General features: G+C 34.0%; 1 protein-coding gene across 7 annotated transcripts; it reads right to left on the bottom strand.

Annotated features, from left to right (window-relative positions):
* Positions 1–5570: 5570 nt before the first annotated feature.
* Positions 5571–10960, bottom strand: LOC120092521 (dipeptidyl aminopeptidase 4). 7 transcript variants are annotated; one of them, XM_039050626.1, is made up of 7 exons: positions 10855–10960; positions 9943–9985; positions 8842–9314; positions 8527–8721; positions 8019–8045; positions 6731–7828; positions 5571–6352 (listed from the first exon to the last, which is right to left on the bottom strand). In XM_039050626.1, exons 3-7 carry the CDS (start codon positions 9295–9297, stop codon positions 5801–5803), a joined length of 2328 nt encoding a protein of 775 aa, XP_038906554.1. In that variant the 5' UTR covers positions 9298–9314; positions 9943–9985; positions 10855–10960; the 3' UTR covers positions 5571–5800. The 7 variants fall into 7 exon arrangements, with proteins under 7 accessions (XP_038906554.1, XP_038906557.1, XP_038906553.1 ...); XM_039050629.1 differs by having other exon boundaries at positions 8842–9275; positions 10855–10930; XM_039050625.1 differs by lacking the exon at positions 10855–10960 and adding an exon at positions 10626–10823.
* Between the last annotated feature and the right edge of the window lie 3080 nt (positions 10961–14040).

Genomic DNA, 14040 nt, shown 5'->3' on the forward strand with positions numbered 1-14040 from the left:
TAAGGCAAGTTCTGTCTAAGCTGGGGTTCTTAAACTGACAGAAACAAAACACCCCTACTTGGGAATCTACCTGGAAAGGTGAATTAGATAGATTTTCTGTAAGCATGTGACAGTTGGTCAAAGACTCCGTTAAAGAGTTTAATGGATGATGGTCAAAAGTTGTTTCAACTATCTGAGGTAAAACTTACTCTTGGGCAAACCTAAAAAGTCACTTAGTTAAAATTCTTAGTCATGTTTTTTCTAAGTAAACTAAACCCTAGGTTATAAAATACTCAGTGGGAGGAAGAGGTGTATCTGATATGTCAATGATTCCACTCACATTTCTCCCTGAATGTTCACACCGTGAGATTCATGCTTTGCCTCGTGGTGCCCTGGGAGCATCCCCCTTCGAATGGTGTTTGCATGAGTCAATATCAAGGTGGACGGAGAGAGTGTTTATAGTAAGTGGATGAAGGGTGTGTGTCAACACATCCTACGGTCTCTGTCATTGGTTCACACCGTGGGATCATTCTGTACTCCCTCGTGGTGCCTTAGGTGCGTCCCCCTTCGGATGGGTTTTGTGCAGTTGGTCATGATCAAAGTGAACTCCAAAAATGGATAGGGTCGCTTTAGGTTTTGCTCCAATCGGATTTTTTCCCTTCAGATTGGCTGCTTGGAATGGATCTCTAGGGCCTAAAATGACGGGTCACACTTACGGGAGATTGTTAAGTAAGTTAATGATCTCTTGACCAAATCAATGATGGCTAGTCGTTATAGGAGCAAGAGTTGTTCTGGTATTAATGACTAGTTGAGAATTTCTCAATTCAGGAGAGGATAATTGACCTTCCTTCGGCAGCTTTTATCCTAACCCTTTGAAGCGTCATTGTGAAACTAGATGTCTCACGGGGTTCATGTTAGTTTTGCTAAATCTTATTGGATGTTGTATTTGTTTTTCAACGGGTATTTGCTTCAAACCTAACATAGGTCAATGTGTTTTTGTTTTCAGCAACTTGTTAATATTTCCATGTAAAACCTTTAATTTGACCGATTACATACAGTGAAAAAAGTCTTGTAAAATGTATTTCGTGGTAAATGACCTCGAATTTGTCATGGTTGAGTAATGTCCTCCAGTCCCGACCCTTGATGTACAGTAAAGTGTTCGTAATGCATATGAGGTGTGGATGAAGGCTAATTCATTGGCCCGACTTCATATTTTGGCTAACATACCTGATGTTTTGGCCAAAAGAGTTGAGAACATGGTCATTGCATACGAGATCATGGACTCGTTGCAAGATTTGTTTGAACGTCAGTTCTTACTTTTCGAGCACAGAGGGATGGATGACAAAACCAGGAGTGTCAGATCCAAAGTTAAACTCCGAGAAGGGGAAGCAATTATTGCTGACTCTGTTGAGGTTCGTGGAAGAGAAATGTTCTCTGACATGCAACTTGGAGCTTATTTAGGTTCTGATACAGATCCCACTACTCTCCAAAATAGAAGGATGTCTAAAGACAATAAATCTGATTTATTGGTCTTGGAGACGTGTTTGGTAGAGAATGATGATTCTGTCTGGATCCAAGATTCGGGTGCTACCAACCATGTCAATTCCTCTTACCAAGGATGATGGATGACAACTCACTCTCCAAATATTCAATCTAACATTAGAAAAATTGTGGGTAATGTTAATTTCATGTCAAAGTTTAATGGCCATTCAAGAACTTTCAAGAAAAACCTCAAAATACCATAATAACCAAAACTGAGATTTTGATGACCTTAATATCGGTAATGACGGTGCAATGGGCATGGGTGATTATAAGGGAGAAATCGGTTAGAGAGAGAGATGATCCTCACCAATCGTGTAATAACATGGACTACCCGGAGGCACGAATGATCGATAGGTGAATGAAGGAACGACAGTGGTGATCGAGAGTCATTGGTGAATGATGGATGGTGGTGGGTAGGTGTTGGATGGAAGGAGTTGTGGTTGAAGGAGACTGGGAGGAAAATGTGAAATGGTTGCTTCTCTTGAATTTTTTGTCTAGATGACCTTCTCCCACATGTCTTTATGTTTTATGGCCCGCCCCCACTATCTTATGAATTATAACATTTTGCTTATGTTAGAGGGCACTTTCAATCTTTCCAATGAACTCGTGGTCGGGATGAGATCTCCAACTATGCCTTTTTCAAAGTTCGAACCCAATGCTATCATAATTATGCGATGAAGAAATTTTATGGGAAACCCAATGGCCTAATGATATCGGGTTGTCTCACTAGCCTGGTTCCTTTTCCGAAGCCCTAACTCGATTTCAAATATGCAACCTAATTGAATAAAATCCAAAACTCAGATGACATTACCCGTGACATCGCGAAAGTGGTGAACATCTCAGTAGTGAAACCAATTTACAAGCTGAGACGTTCATCGTTGTCACTATGTCACGGGTAATATCATCTAACTTTTTGGATTTTATTGAATCAGGTAGCATATAAATCGAGTTGGGCTTCGAAAAAGCAATCAAGCTGGTGAATTCATCTTTAATCCGATATCATTAAGTCGTCGGCTCACCCTTTAAATTTCTTTGTTGCATTATTACGATAGCATCAGGTTTGAGCTTTGAAAAGGCGTTGGGTTGGAGATCTCATCCCGAGTGTGAGTTCATTGGAAAGGCTAAAACTGCCCTTTGACATAAATAAAAGATTATAATTCATAAGATAGTGAAGGGTGGGTCATAAAATATAAAAGTGCGTGAGAGAAGGTCATCCGGAAGAAGAAGAAGAAAAAAAAAAAAAACTCTACTTCTTTTCATGGATGGGGGTTTGAAAGGAGAGAGGAAAAATTGCCAGGGCTGCTTGATAAACCACCTATATATATATATATATAAACTGGCATCTAAGTTTCTTCCTTTTTAATCTAAATATCCCAAATCCAAATTTTTCAATAATTTAAATCCAAAAATCAAATCTCAAGATAATTAATTAGATTTATGGGCCCAATCCAATGGAGATAACCAACGTGAATTTTTATTCTCTGTAATTATATGATATTGTCCACTTTGGGTATAATTCCCATAGCTTTGTACCACCCCAAAATGCCTTATACCAATGAGATAATTGTCTTTGCTTATACACTCCTGATCACTTCTTTCTCTAACCAATGTGCGATTTTGTTCACACTCCTAACAAATTCCATGTTTATCAAAAATGATATAAGAATCTTGAAGTCCACATAATCTTGAGGGGCTTGTCGAGGATTTCACATTAAAAAGATGAAGGACATGTAGTGATTCTAAATGGGTTAAAACTACTTTTGTCATTTTTAAAATCAGTAAGAAATATGCATGTTTTTAATGATTCAAAACTAATTTTGACAAAATGAAAATTACACTGAAAAGTGTAAAATTAAATATTAAATTAATTTTGAGTGATTAAAAGCATATTTTGAAATGATTTTGAGCATGATAAAAATAATTTTAACAATTTCAAAATCACTTCTAGATATATAGAAAAACAAGTAACTTAGGTCTATATTTACCTACTACCTATTAAAGATGCTTGTATTTACTTCAAGTAAGATAAAAGCATTAATATTGCATCAATTACATACTACTTCCTTTCCCAAAAGTACAAACCACAATTGAAATTTGGCATGTTCCATTCTAGATATAGATAGAGATGAAAAGGAAATTGATTTCTCCTTTTGCGGTTGATGAGTAAGCCTTTTCATATATCAGATCAAACAATCAACGACTAAACTCAACACCAAACCCCCTAAACAATGAGGAAAATAACACTATATGAAAAAACAACTTTCCACGTGAAAAAGCATTTTTAAGAAGCAAAAGCTGCAATGACATGAACAACATTATTCTCCTCTCGAGAAATGTAATAAAAATGGACAAACCAAAATAATATCTTCAATGAAGACTCCAATCTTCGTCCTCTCCGTGTTCATGAGGTTAATGACCTCCAACTCATGTTCTCTTTATCCATAGTTGACAAATGGTACTTTCTTGAATTTGTTTTGTTTGAATGTGTTTTTATGACCTATTAACTAGGAATGGATAAAAAGCATGTTGAATCAAAAATACTCTCTCCTTCTCCACTTCTCATAGATAGCAGTTTTCATTTCTCATCTTACTTCCTTTTTTTGGGTTAGGCAATACATTGTAAAAATAATAATGATCACAAATAAATGGTAGATTGAGCCCTTTTTTTCATGCTATTGACTTATCAATCTACTATTAATACCATTAAAAAAGCATTGATATGACATTTCCATTAATTTGTTTCATTGATACATCATATCATTTCAATACTCTTTTAAATATCACATCAACACTCTCAATGGCCAAAACTATATAGAAAATAGAATTAAAATTCAATAATATAATGAATTTTCTTTTAATTCAAATAAAATATATATTAATTGTTATGTTCCATGCAATTATAAATAACGAAGATTGGAGACCAAAAGTAGAAAATGGTTCAAAAAAAGGACGAACAAATATACCGGGCGTATATGATGAAGTGTATAATAAGTGATTTTTGTTTTTTTTTTTTTATTGAAAATATAGTATATATACCCATAAAATAGTATATATAATTTATAGACTTATGTATATGTTGAATTATATTAATTTAATAGTACCATACTTATATTGTTGTTTTTGCGGCTATAGTTATAACAAACAAATAAACAAATACACCTAATATGTGGCTACAAATAGTAAAATAAAAAATTGCAAATTACAAAAACCATCTCTAAAATATGGTGGTCGTAATAATTATACCCCAAAATTTTGAATTGTAAAAATTAAACTCTCGGACTATGATAAATATAAAAATTAGACTCTTAAACTTTCATAAACGTAAAAATTAAAATCCACCCCAAATCTATCTCTCATATTTCTACTTTCTAATTTATGAACTTCGGTAGGTTATTGGGAGAAACAAGAAGTAGGCCAGGTCAAGTGAGTCTCGTTTTTCTTTTTGGGTATAGCTTCACCTTGCAACCGAAATCTCGATTTTTTCTTCTTCGAAAATTAGATTTATTAAATTAGTTAATAAATAAATTATATGAAAAGTCATACATACATTTAAAAAAAAAAAAAAAAGTATTAAACCAATTCACATTGATTGTGAAAGTGTATATTGGTACTAAATATTATACGAAATCTAATCTAGCTATTTAAATATTCAAATATCTAAACATTTTTAAATTATGAGGATGAATGACCTATTCGATTAAATATGTCTAAAAATAATATTACTTCATTTTAGTTAAGCTATATGTAAAAATTTAATCCCAAATGTTGGAATCTAATTATATTTTAGCCCTTATTCTTTCAAAAATTTCAATTAATCCCTTCGAATAACAAAAGGTTAAAAAGATTTTTAAAAAAATGATGGAAGGTTATTTAATTGAACAATTATTTATAACAAGTAACTTCCAAATTTTATTTTATAGGTGAGTGATATTATGCCTACTTCAAGAAATAAAATATAAAATATTTTCAACTCGATAATAAAGTGTATATTGCAACTTCATCAGTCTAAGGAGATCATAAAGATTTTATTGGAAAGAAAACCAAATACATAATAAAAGAAGGACCAAATTGAAAAAAGATTAAAAAATAGAGGTTAAATTGGGGGAGGGGAATCCCAGCAAGAGGAGTGATTTCCATTCCATACAAATCTAAGAAAGAAACTAAACTATCATAAAATATTTGACATTGGGAAAAACTGTGGAGGTTTCATGGGATTAAACATCATTTATTCCAAAACCACTAATAAATAACAAAGATTATGAACAAAAATAAGCTTACCTCACAAGTTCCTCTTGATGAATTCCCAGATTCTTTCTTCCATGTAGATACGATCTCGATGCTGACGAGGCATATGTCGTTCGTCTGGGAATATCAGTAGCTCATACATCTTTCCAGCCGATATGAGTGCATTCACAAGCCTTGCTGTATGCCTGAAATGTACATTCTCATCAATCATCCCATGCACAAGCAGTAGACTCCCAGTCATCTTGTCTATATGATGCATCACTGAGCTTCGTTCGTAAGTTTCTGGATCTCGAGTCGGTAATCCCATGTACTTTTCTGTGTAGAACGTGTCGTACCCATCCCAAGACGTAACAGGCGCACCGGATATTGCACATCGGAAGATATCTGGATACCGGGCCAAACTCGTTGCCGACAGAAAGCCACCATAGCTCCATCCATATAAACCAATCTCTCCAGCTCTTGATAGACCCTGTCTGATGAGCCATTTCGCTCCAACCACTTGATCATCTGCATCGATATAGCCAATATTGTATTTCAGAGAAGCTTCAAACTTCAGTCCGCGTCGAGCGGTTCCTCTGTTGTCTAACTGCAACCAACAAACCATTCAAAATGACATCAGATAAAAAAAAATTGTTCAAAGCATATTTGGAACCGTTTGTACTATTAAACTCAGAACAGACTATCTCACTGAATTTTCAAGGAAAGAAAACTAATCATCCAACACAAACATGGATAAATTAAACTAAGCAAGAAATGAAGCTGCAATTCAAAAGGAATCCAAAACAGGATTAGTCTACACAAATAACACTACAATTCCAGTGTGAACATGGCAGGGTCGTTGAAGATCAGGCACTACTAAGACCATGATTTACAATTTCGGTGAAACATAACGTCAGACATGTCAGAATCTCAATGTTTACAGAAAGGAAAGTTGGTAAAGGAAAGAGTTGCATTAAGTACCAACCTTCCACACTAAGATTCCTCTACTACGCAGATACTGAGCTCTCATGTCCACCGTATTGATCCACGAATCGCAGACTAGTTGTACACTTGGACCACCATACACAATGAACATAGTCTTGTACGGTGGCGGTCCAAATATCGTCTCACTAGGCTTGTATAAAGCTCCATAGAGCAATGTCCCATCAGAAGCCTGTACCTCAACAATCTCTGGAGGCTCAAGATGAAGCCTTTCAATCCTTGGAATTGTAAGTGTTTGCTCATAAATTGGCAAAATGACACTTCCATCTTTCAAGGAACGGAGCAACACCCTTGGGGGAGAATTGAGGGAATCGTGAATGTCGATAAAACTTCCCATACGATGATCGAGTACAACGACATGTTTTCCCTTGCCATGAGTCAGTCTAATTGGTGGCTCCAATGGTGTGTTCCCGGCAGTAGTTAGTTTGGTACAGTAAAGATGAGATTCAAGAGGCCCATCAAGAGTTCCAGTAAAATAAACTAGCCCGGTTGCTTCATTTACACCAGCAATTTGTTCGACCATCCAGTCACCTTCAGTGAGTGGCCCCAAGCACGTCCCATGGCCATCATGCAGATAAAGATGTCTAAATCCAGTTTTTTCACTTGCCCATATAAATCCCCCAGAATATTTGCTGATACTTTTGTCTAGTGGTGTGAAACAATCATGTAAGTTAATCCATGAATCTTCTTCTTCAACCAGCAAAACTTTTCTCTCCCCTGACTTGATATCAAACCTGAGAATTTTCAGCTTGGTATGTAACCTATTCAGAATCTGAGCGATGAGAATATTTTCATGCATCCAACAGACTCGGGCCAGATATTCCTCTTCATCTGTTTCTCCACAAAGAAGATCCATCCAAGTAATCGGGCCTCCAGCAACAGAGACAACACCGAGTCGAACAACAGCATTGGAAGTTCCTGCAAAAGAATAAGCATGGTCTTCTTGTGCATCCGAACCAACGGAGCTTTTACCTTGATGCATGATTCTAAACGGAGGGATCTTTGAAGTATCAACTTGTGTAAACGCAATATACTTGCTGTCTAGCGACCACCAGTACCCATTTTTCCGATCCATTTCCTCCTGAAAGAAGAAAATATTCATGAAAATGTGAAAATGTCCAACTACAATTTCAAGTAGAACAAAACGAGGCGTCATTGAAGATCAAAAATTGCTTTTAATCTCTTCCAACAGTAAGAATTCAACTTCCTTCAGCTTCCAAGCAGGAATGATTTCAAAATTCTATATGAAAAACAGATGCTGGTATTCTCACCTCAGCAATATATTCTGCAAGTCCATGCTGCAGTTTGGAAAAAAGGTAAGCGTTAAATTCTAGGGGAAAAACCGAAGAGGGAAAACATTAAACATTTATATCATACTTGATACATGTAACAGTAATCTAGATGAACATTGTAGTTAAGATGTAAACTTCTTCAACCAAGATGCCAACTGAACACCTAATCAAATGCTCCAATAAATCACATAATCCATATCAAGAGACAACTCATACAACTCTTGATAGGAAATGACATCATACACGCTGTTCTGAGCCACAAAAGATACAAATAATAGTAAACAAATTGCTAATTACTAAGCTGTGAATACTAGAAAAGGGTACAAAATGCACAGACAAATGGAGAAAGGGCAGCCAAGCACTAGGATTCTACTTCCTAAACTGCAACTCACTCTGTTCTACAACCAGACGCCATCCAAAAGCAGAAAGATGAAAACATTAACTTCAATAGAAGGTTAGAGTTCATGAAGAATGACTGTAGATTTACCGTAATGTTTCTGTTAGCACCAACAGTCAACTGTCTCACTTCATTGTATGAAAGATTCATGACATGAAGCTCCCCATCTTTAATAAATGCAAGCATGGACCCATCTGGTGAGAGATGTGGATCCATGATCGGTGAAGAAGGTTTACTGGAAAGCTTAAGCTCTGGGGTTGAGCCACAAAAATCTTGAATATAAATCTGCATAGAAGGAGGATGTCAAGTACAAGTATATGAATTAGATCAAGATTCTTTGTTCCAAATAATATTTCACAAGAATGACTAGTAGTACAATAGCTTTAAAGTAATAAAAGACCTAACCCCAGCAGGCAGAGGCACCATAATTGCTTTCCTTTTGGCGCTTGTTTTCACCCATTCATACCGAGTTACACCTAAACCACGTTCCCTCAATCTTTCTCTCCTCAGCTTCTCTTCTGGAGAAATATTACACTCATCCAGCCCACCATCAGGAGGACTGAAAATCAACTCCTGTTTGCCAGTTTTGATATCAAAAGCAAAAACCTTCTTATTCAAAGTGCTATCAGGACTAAACAAGTAAGTGACAGAACTATCATCTGGACTGAAAGTTATTGAAGTGGGCGCAACATATCCTGGCAATGGGTATTGTACAATCTCTTCAACTGGGAAGAGGAAAGAGTCATCCAAACTCTGAGCAACACTAGAGTTAGTGACCGTCATGTTGTTTGAAAGTGGCCTTGAACGCTTCAAATTCTTTTGCTTACCGTCCTCGTCAACTGATTGCATTACACCGAACATACTGGATTACAACCAACCTTACCAGAAGAAAGAAGAAACAAATAATCTAATAAATGCCAAATGGACTGGACTAAATATGTTTTGTTTTTAATTTATTAGGTCAGTAAAAATAATATATGAAAAGAGAGAGAGAGAGAGAGAGAGAGGGAGAGAGAAACACAATGTGGGGGAGACAGATTGAAAGAATAACTGATCGAAATGGATAAAGGGAAGCAAGAGCAGGTTGCAGTGGATTTTCAGATCAAGAAGCCTTGGATGGTAATATCTAAATATAACTTATAAGGTCCCTAAATGGGCTTAAAAACACATTTTACTCAAAATCAGATACAGGACAATTCAATCATTTTGAACTGCAAATTTGTAGACCTAAAGATTATAATGGAATTGATAGTTACCTTAGATACAGGACCATTCAATCATTTCAAGTTGCAATTATATAGAGTTAACATTCATTCTTGTCACTGAATTGCTTGATAATATATTAAAGGAAGAACTATAAACAGTAAAGGCAGCAGAAGGAATCAAGCAGAATTTCAAAATGGACAACCCTTTAATTGTTCGTTACCAACAAATGGGGCAAAGATCACATGATAGTCCAAACCTATTGGCCAAAATTTTACATAAGTCTCAAGATAAGATAGATACCTTAACAAAAATCAGTTTCAGATGGAACATGATTCTCCAAAACCTATAGCAAATGAAAGCAAATGATGGACATGGATTAAAGAATTGTACTTCCAGAATTTCAGAGTTCTTCAACAGCCAAACAAAGAGAAGAAAAGATCAATGAAACTAAGGACTATAGTTTATCAAATTAGTACATTTTAAGAAACTCGAATAATCATAAGGATAATGAATCACCCACGGGATCCAATCAAATGCAATGAAAGTTCACTCAACACCTTTTCAGTAGACCAAAATCCACTACGAATAAGAATCTTTGGAATGAATGATAAAATCAGAAACTCGACATCAAAAGTAAGAAGCACTTTTTTATCAAGGCCTCGACTCAAACAAATCAACCAGACCTGAGAAAGCAGACGAAAACGATCGACCACTAAAGCGATGAGAATTCGGATTCCAAAATTAAGAATCAGGACCAGATTCCACGAAACAAGCAATTTCCCAAAAGAAAAAAAGAGATCGGAAACTGAGATATTTTGGGCTAAACGTTTGACCTCCCAAATTCAGAACCTACAATTCGAGGAAGAACAAGAAACCCATGATTCGAAACAGTGTAAAGTTTCCAAGTCTTATTGATCAAACACAAAACACAAACATCCACAGGGGAACTCGTAATCGCATGTGTTGAAGTGAAAATAACCCACTTGACTTTGAGAACAGATTGAAGAACACTTTCTTCTAGTGAATGAAAAGTAATGGGAAAAAGCAGTATTCCAGTTCCAAACAGAATTGTGGGAAAGAGGGTTTTGTCGTTCTGGTTCGAAGAGCAAAAACAAAAAGAATCATTGATGATCATCCATGGCGAATAGTAAACAAAACCCATCAAAATTCTTAAATGGGGATACTGAAAATGAAGCTAAAAAATCTACTCACCTCTTGTTTCTGTCTCTTTCTCTGAACCCATTATCTCTTAATCCATCTTAATCATCACAAAATATATAAAGAAAAGAAAAATTCCACTTTTTCTATTTGTCCCTTTCTCTATAATGCAAATAGGAGAATTTTCCAAGAAGTTTTGCTTCAAATAAACAATACAAACAGAGAACACAAGCAACTACAAATATTGATTTTTTTTCTCTTTCCTTATATATAGCAATTTATTTGATGAGAATGTTGGTTTTTTTTTTTCAGAAGATAATTTTGATTTTTACAGTTGTTTTTAGTTTTTTTTTTTTTTCTAAGTTTGGATTTTTCTTTTAGCTTGTTTGGTGATTTGAAAACATAAAGTTAAAAATAATAAAATAATATTTTCAAAATTTTTGTTCAAAATCACACATCTTCTCAAAGATTCAAAAGTTTCATCAATTTAATGAATATTGTTGAGTGGATTTACCTTGAAAATATTTTTGGATTTTAGTTTAGATTTTGTTCTCGAATTTTAAATTTGTTATCCTTATATTAAAAATAGTAAATATTTAGGTAAATGATTAAGTGCAGCTTAAGCACATGGGCTAGGTTGAAGTTTTTTTAAAAAAAGTATTACTCACCCTAATTATTAGACTATACTTAAAAGTTTATTTCTATAATAGGGATTATTCAAGAGAGTTTTATCCAACTAGGTTTTATCAAACTTGAATTATAAAATTTAAAAGTATAAAAATTCAATTTATTATTTTTTTTTAATCTTAAAAGACCTCATTAAACATCGATAATTTTAAGCCTTCCACTCTTTTTTTTTTCTTTATAAAAAGAATTGAAATCATTTTTAAAAGTCAAAAGACTTCTCATATTCACATTTGAAAACATCTAAATGTACAACATGTCCCAATGTTACACGCAAAAGGCTTAAATCTCTATTATTTCATATTATCTTTTTTAAAAAATTATTTTTAAAATGCCCTTACAAAAAGCTATAAAAATAATGTTGACATATAATATATGGTGCAGAGTTAGCTTTATAGTTCATTATAGATGTGATGAGACACTTTGAAAATGCATCTTCAAAGTCCAACAAGGCTATGCCACGTGGATTAAAACATAGCCATGTCCTTTGATTTGGTAATGAATCTCACCTTGACATGTACCCATCATATGGATTATATTCCAATAAAATCAGATTTGAAGGCTCCAAAATTCATTCTCTAAATTTTGCTCCATTTAGTTTGGTTAAGATATTATATTCTTACCTAATGTTCAAATTTTCAATATATTATAAATAAAAAATGTTCATATGTGTATAATTTTTTATGAAAAGAAATAATTTTCTGGCATATTTAATGAATTTTAAAACATATTTTATGATATATTATGGATAGTTTTTTTTTTTTAATTGAGAGGTAGATTTTTGTTAAAAGTTGTGAATTGTAAAGGAGTGAAAGTTAGGGGTGGAAACAGTTTGATTCTGTTCGGTTTAGTGATCAAACCGAATTTTCTAATATGTCCATTCGAATCGCATATATGTTCGGTTTCAAATTCAGTTTTGTTATTTTTAAAAAATCTAGGTTATATTTTTTTTAATTAAAAAACGGTCCAGTTCGGTTTTAAATTCTGTTTTACTCTTTTTTAAATAAATAAATAAATATACATATACATATATATAGTTAAAAAGGGGTCGATTCGGTTTCAAATTCGATTTTCGAAATTGAAACCGAATCAAACCGAATCAATTCGGTTTCAAATTTTCTTCAAATCGAGCTGAACCGCATTTTTCGGTTCACTAAATTTTCGGTTTGGTTTTTAAAAACGATTCCGTTTTTGCGATTTGAATGGTCACCCCTAGTGAAAGTTGAATAAAAGGTAAAAGCTTGGCGTATTTAATTAATATAATTAAAATTTTGTGATGTTAGTGTAATGATTATATATCTAATCCCATCATTTTCTTTCTTTTTCTAATACAATTGGAGGTAGGAAACTCAAACCAACTTCATGGTTTTCAACATAAATTGTTTGATTTGTCATCATTTTCTTTTACAAAAAATAATAAAAATATTTTTTTAAAAAAAATAGTCACATGTCAAATTTTTATTTAGCAATGGAATAGGTATAACCCAAATAGCACCTAAGATTTTTTAAAAAAGAATGATTACTTACCAAAATTTAAGTTTTTTTTTTTTTGGAAGAGTTGGAGAAAGAAAATCAATTTAATAGTGCATGAATGGAGAAACGAGATAATAAAGTTTCGACAATAAGATGATCTCAGCTCGAGAAATAATGAAGAAAGAATAGAAGAAAAATTATAAATGTCAAACTTCAATAGTTTATTATTAAAGTTGGGTTGTCAAACACAACTTATAAAGTCGGTGGGTCAAACATCCCCAAACAAAGAAGATAGGTTAAACACCTCCAAAGAAAGAGATAACTTTGAAATAATGGAAAAGAGAAATAACCTCATAAATTTTCAAAAAATAACCTTGTCGAAAATAAAGATAACATTCTTTTAGTCAAATTGGGGCTATTTGATCCTAATAATTCAAAAAAGAAAAATTTTCATCATCAAAGTTCGAAAACAAGTTTTAAATATTATCAAAATAAAGCTTATTGTTAGTTTATCTCTACTACATTGAAAGGGTCAAAAAGGGAAGAATTTTTATCTCCCAGTTTACCCATCATGTTTTAACAAAATGAATTTGCTTGGTTAGTTATTAGAAATTCTATTTAAATTATAATTCTCACCCTTACATGATTGTTACCATAGAATGGTACAAAAAACATCCCTTTCATATTTGTAACTTCTAGTTCATTAGGCTCGGTCTTTTTCAACTGTCGAACAAAGAATGGAACCTGCAAAGCAGAAGCTCGTTATAGCCTGAGTCGTGAATCTTGTTCTCTTTCGTGGCTCTGCCCAAGTGTGCAAAGAGGTCAAGAATATTGCCACGTCGTTTCATGGCTCTGCCCAAGTGTGCAAAGAGGTCACGTCGTCTCTAAGATAAAACAGTTGAAAAAGAAAATCCAATAAAAAATACACTGTTACCGATCGGAATACACACCATTTCTGACTAACTGCTCGAAAAATGAAAAGTGGAAGAAAAAGTAGGTAGAAGAGAGCTTTCGATGGAGAAATGGAAGGAAGTGTAATGTGTTTTCTGAACTGTTGAAAGCCACGCCTTTCCTTTTATAAGC

This window comes from Benincasa hispida, chromosome 12, assembly GCF_009727055.1.
Source record: "Benincasa hispida cultivar B227 chromosome 12, ASM972705v1, whole genome shotgun sequence".
NCBI classification, from domain to species: domain Eukaryota; kingdom Viridiplantae; phylum Streptophyta; class Magnoliopsida; order Cucurbitales; family Cucurbitaceae; genus Benincasa; species Benincasa hispida.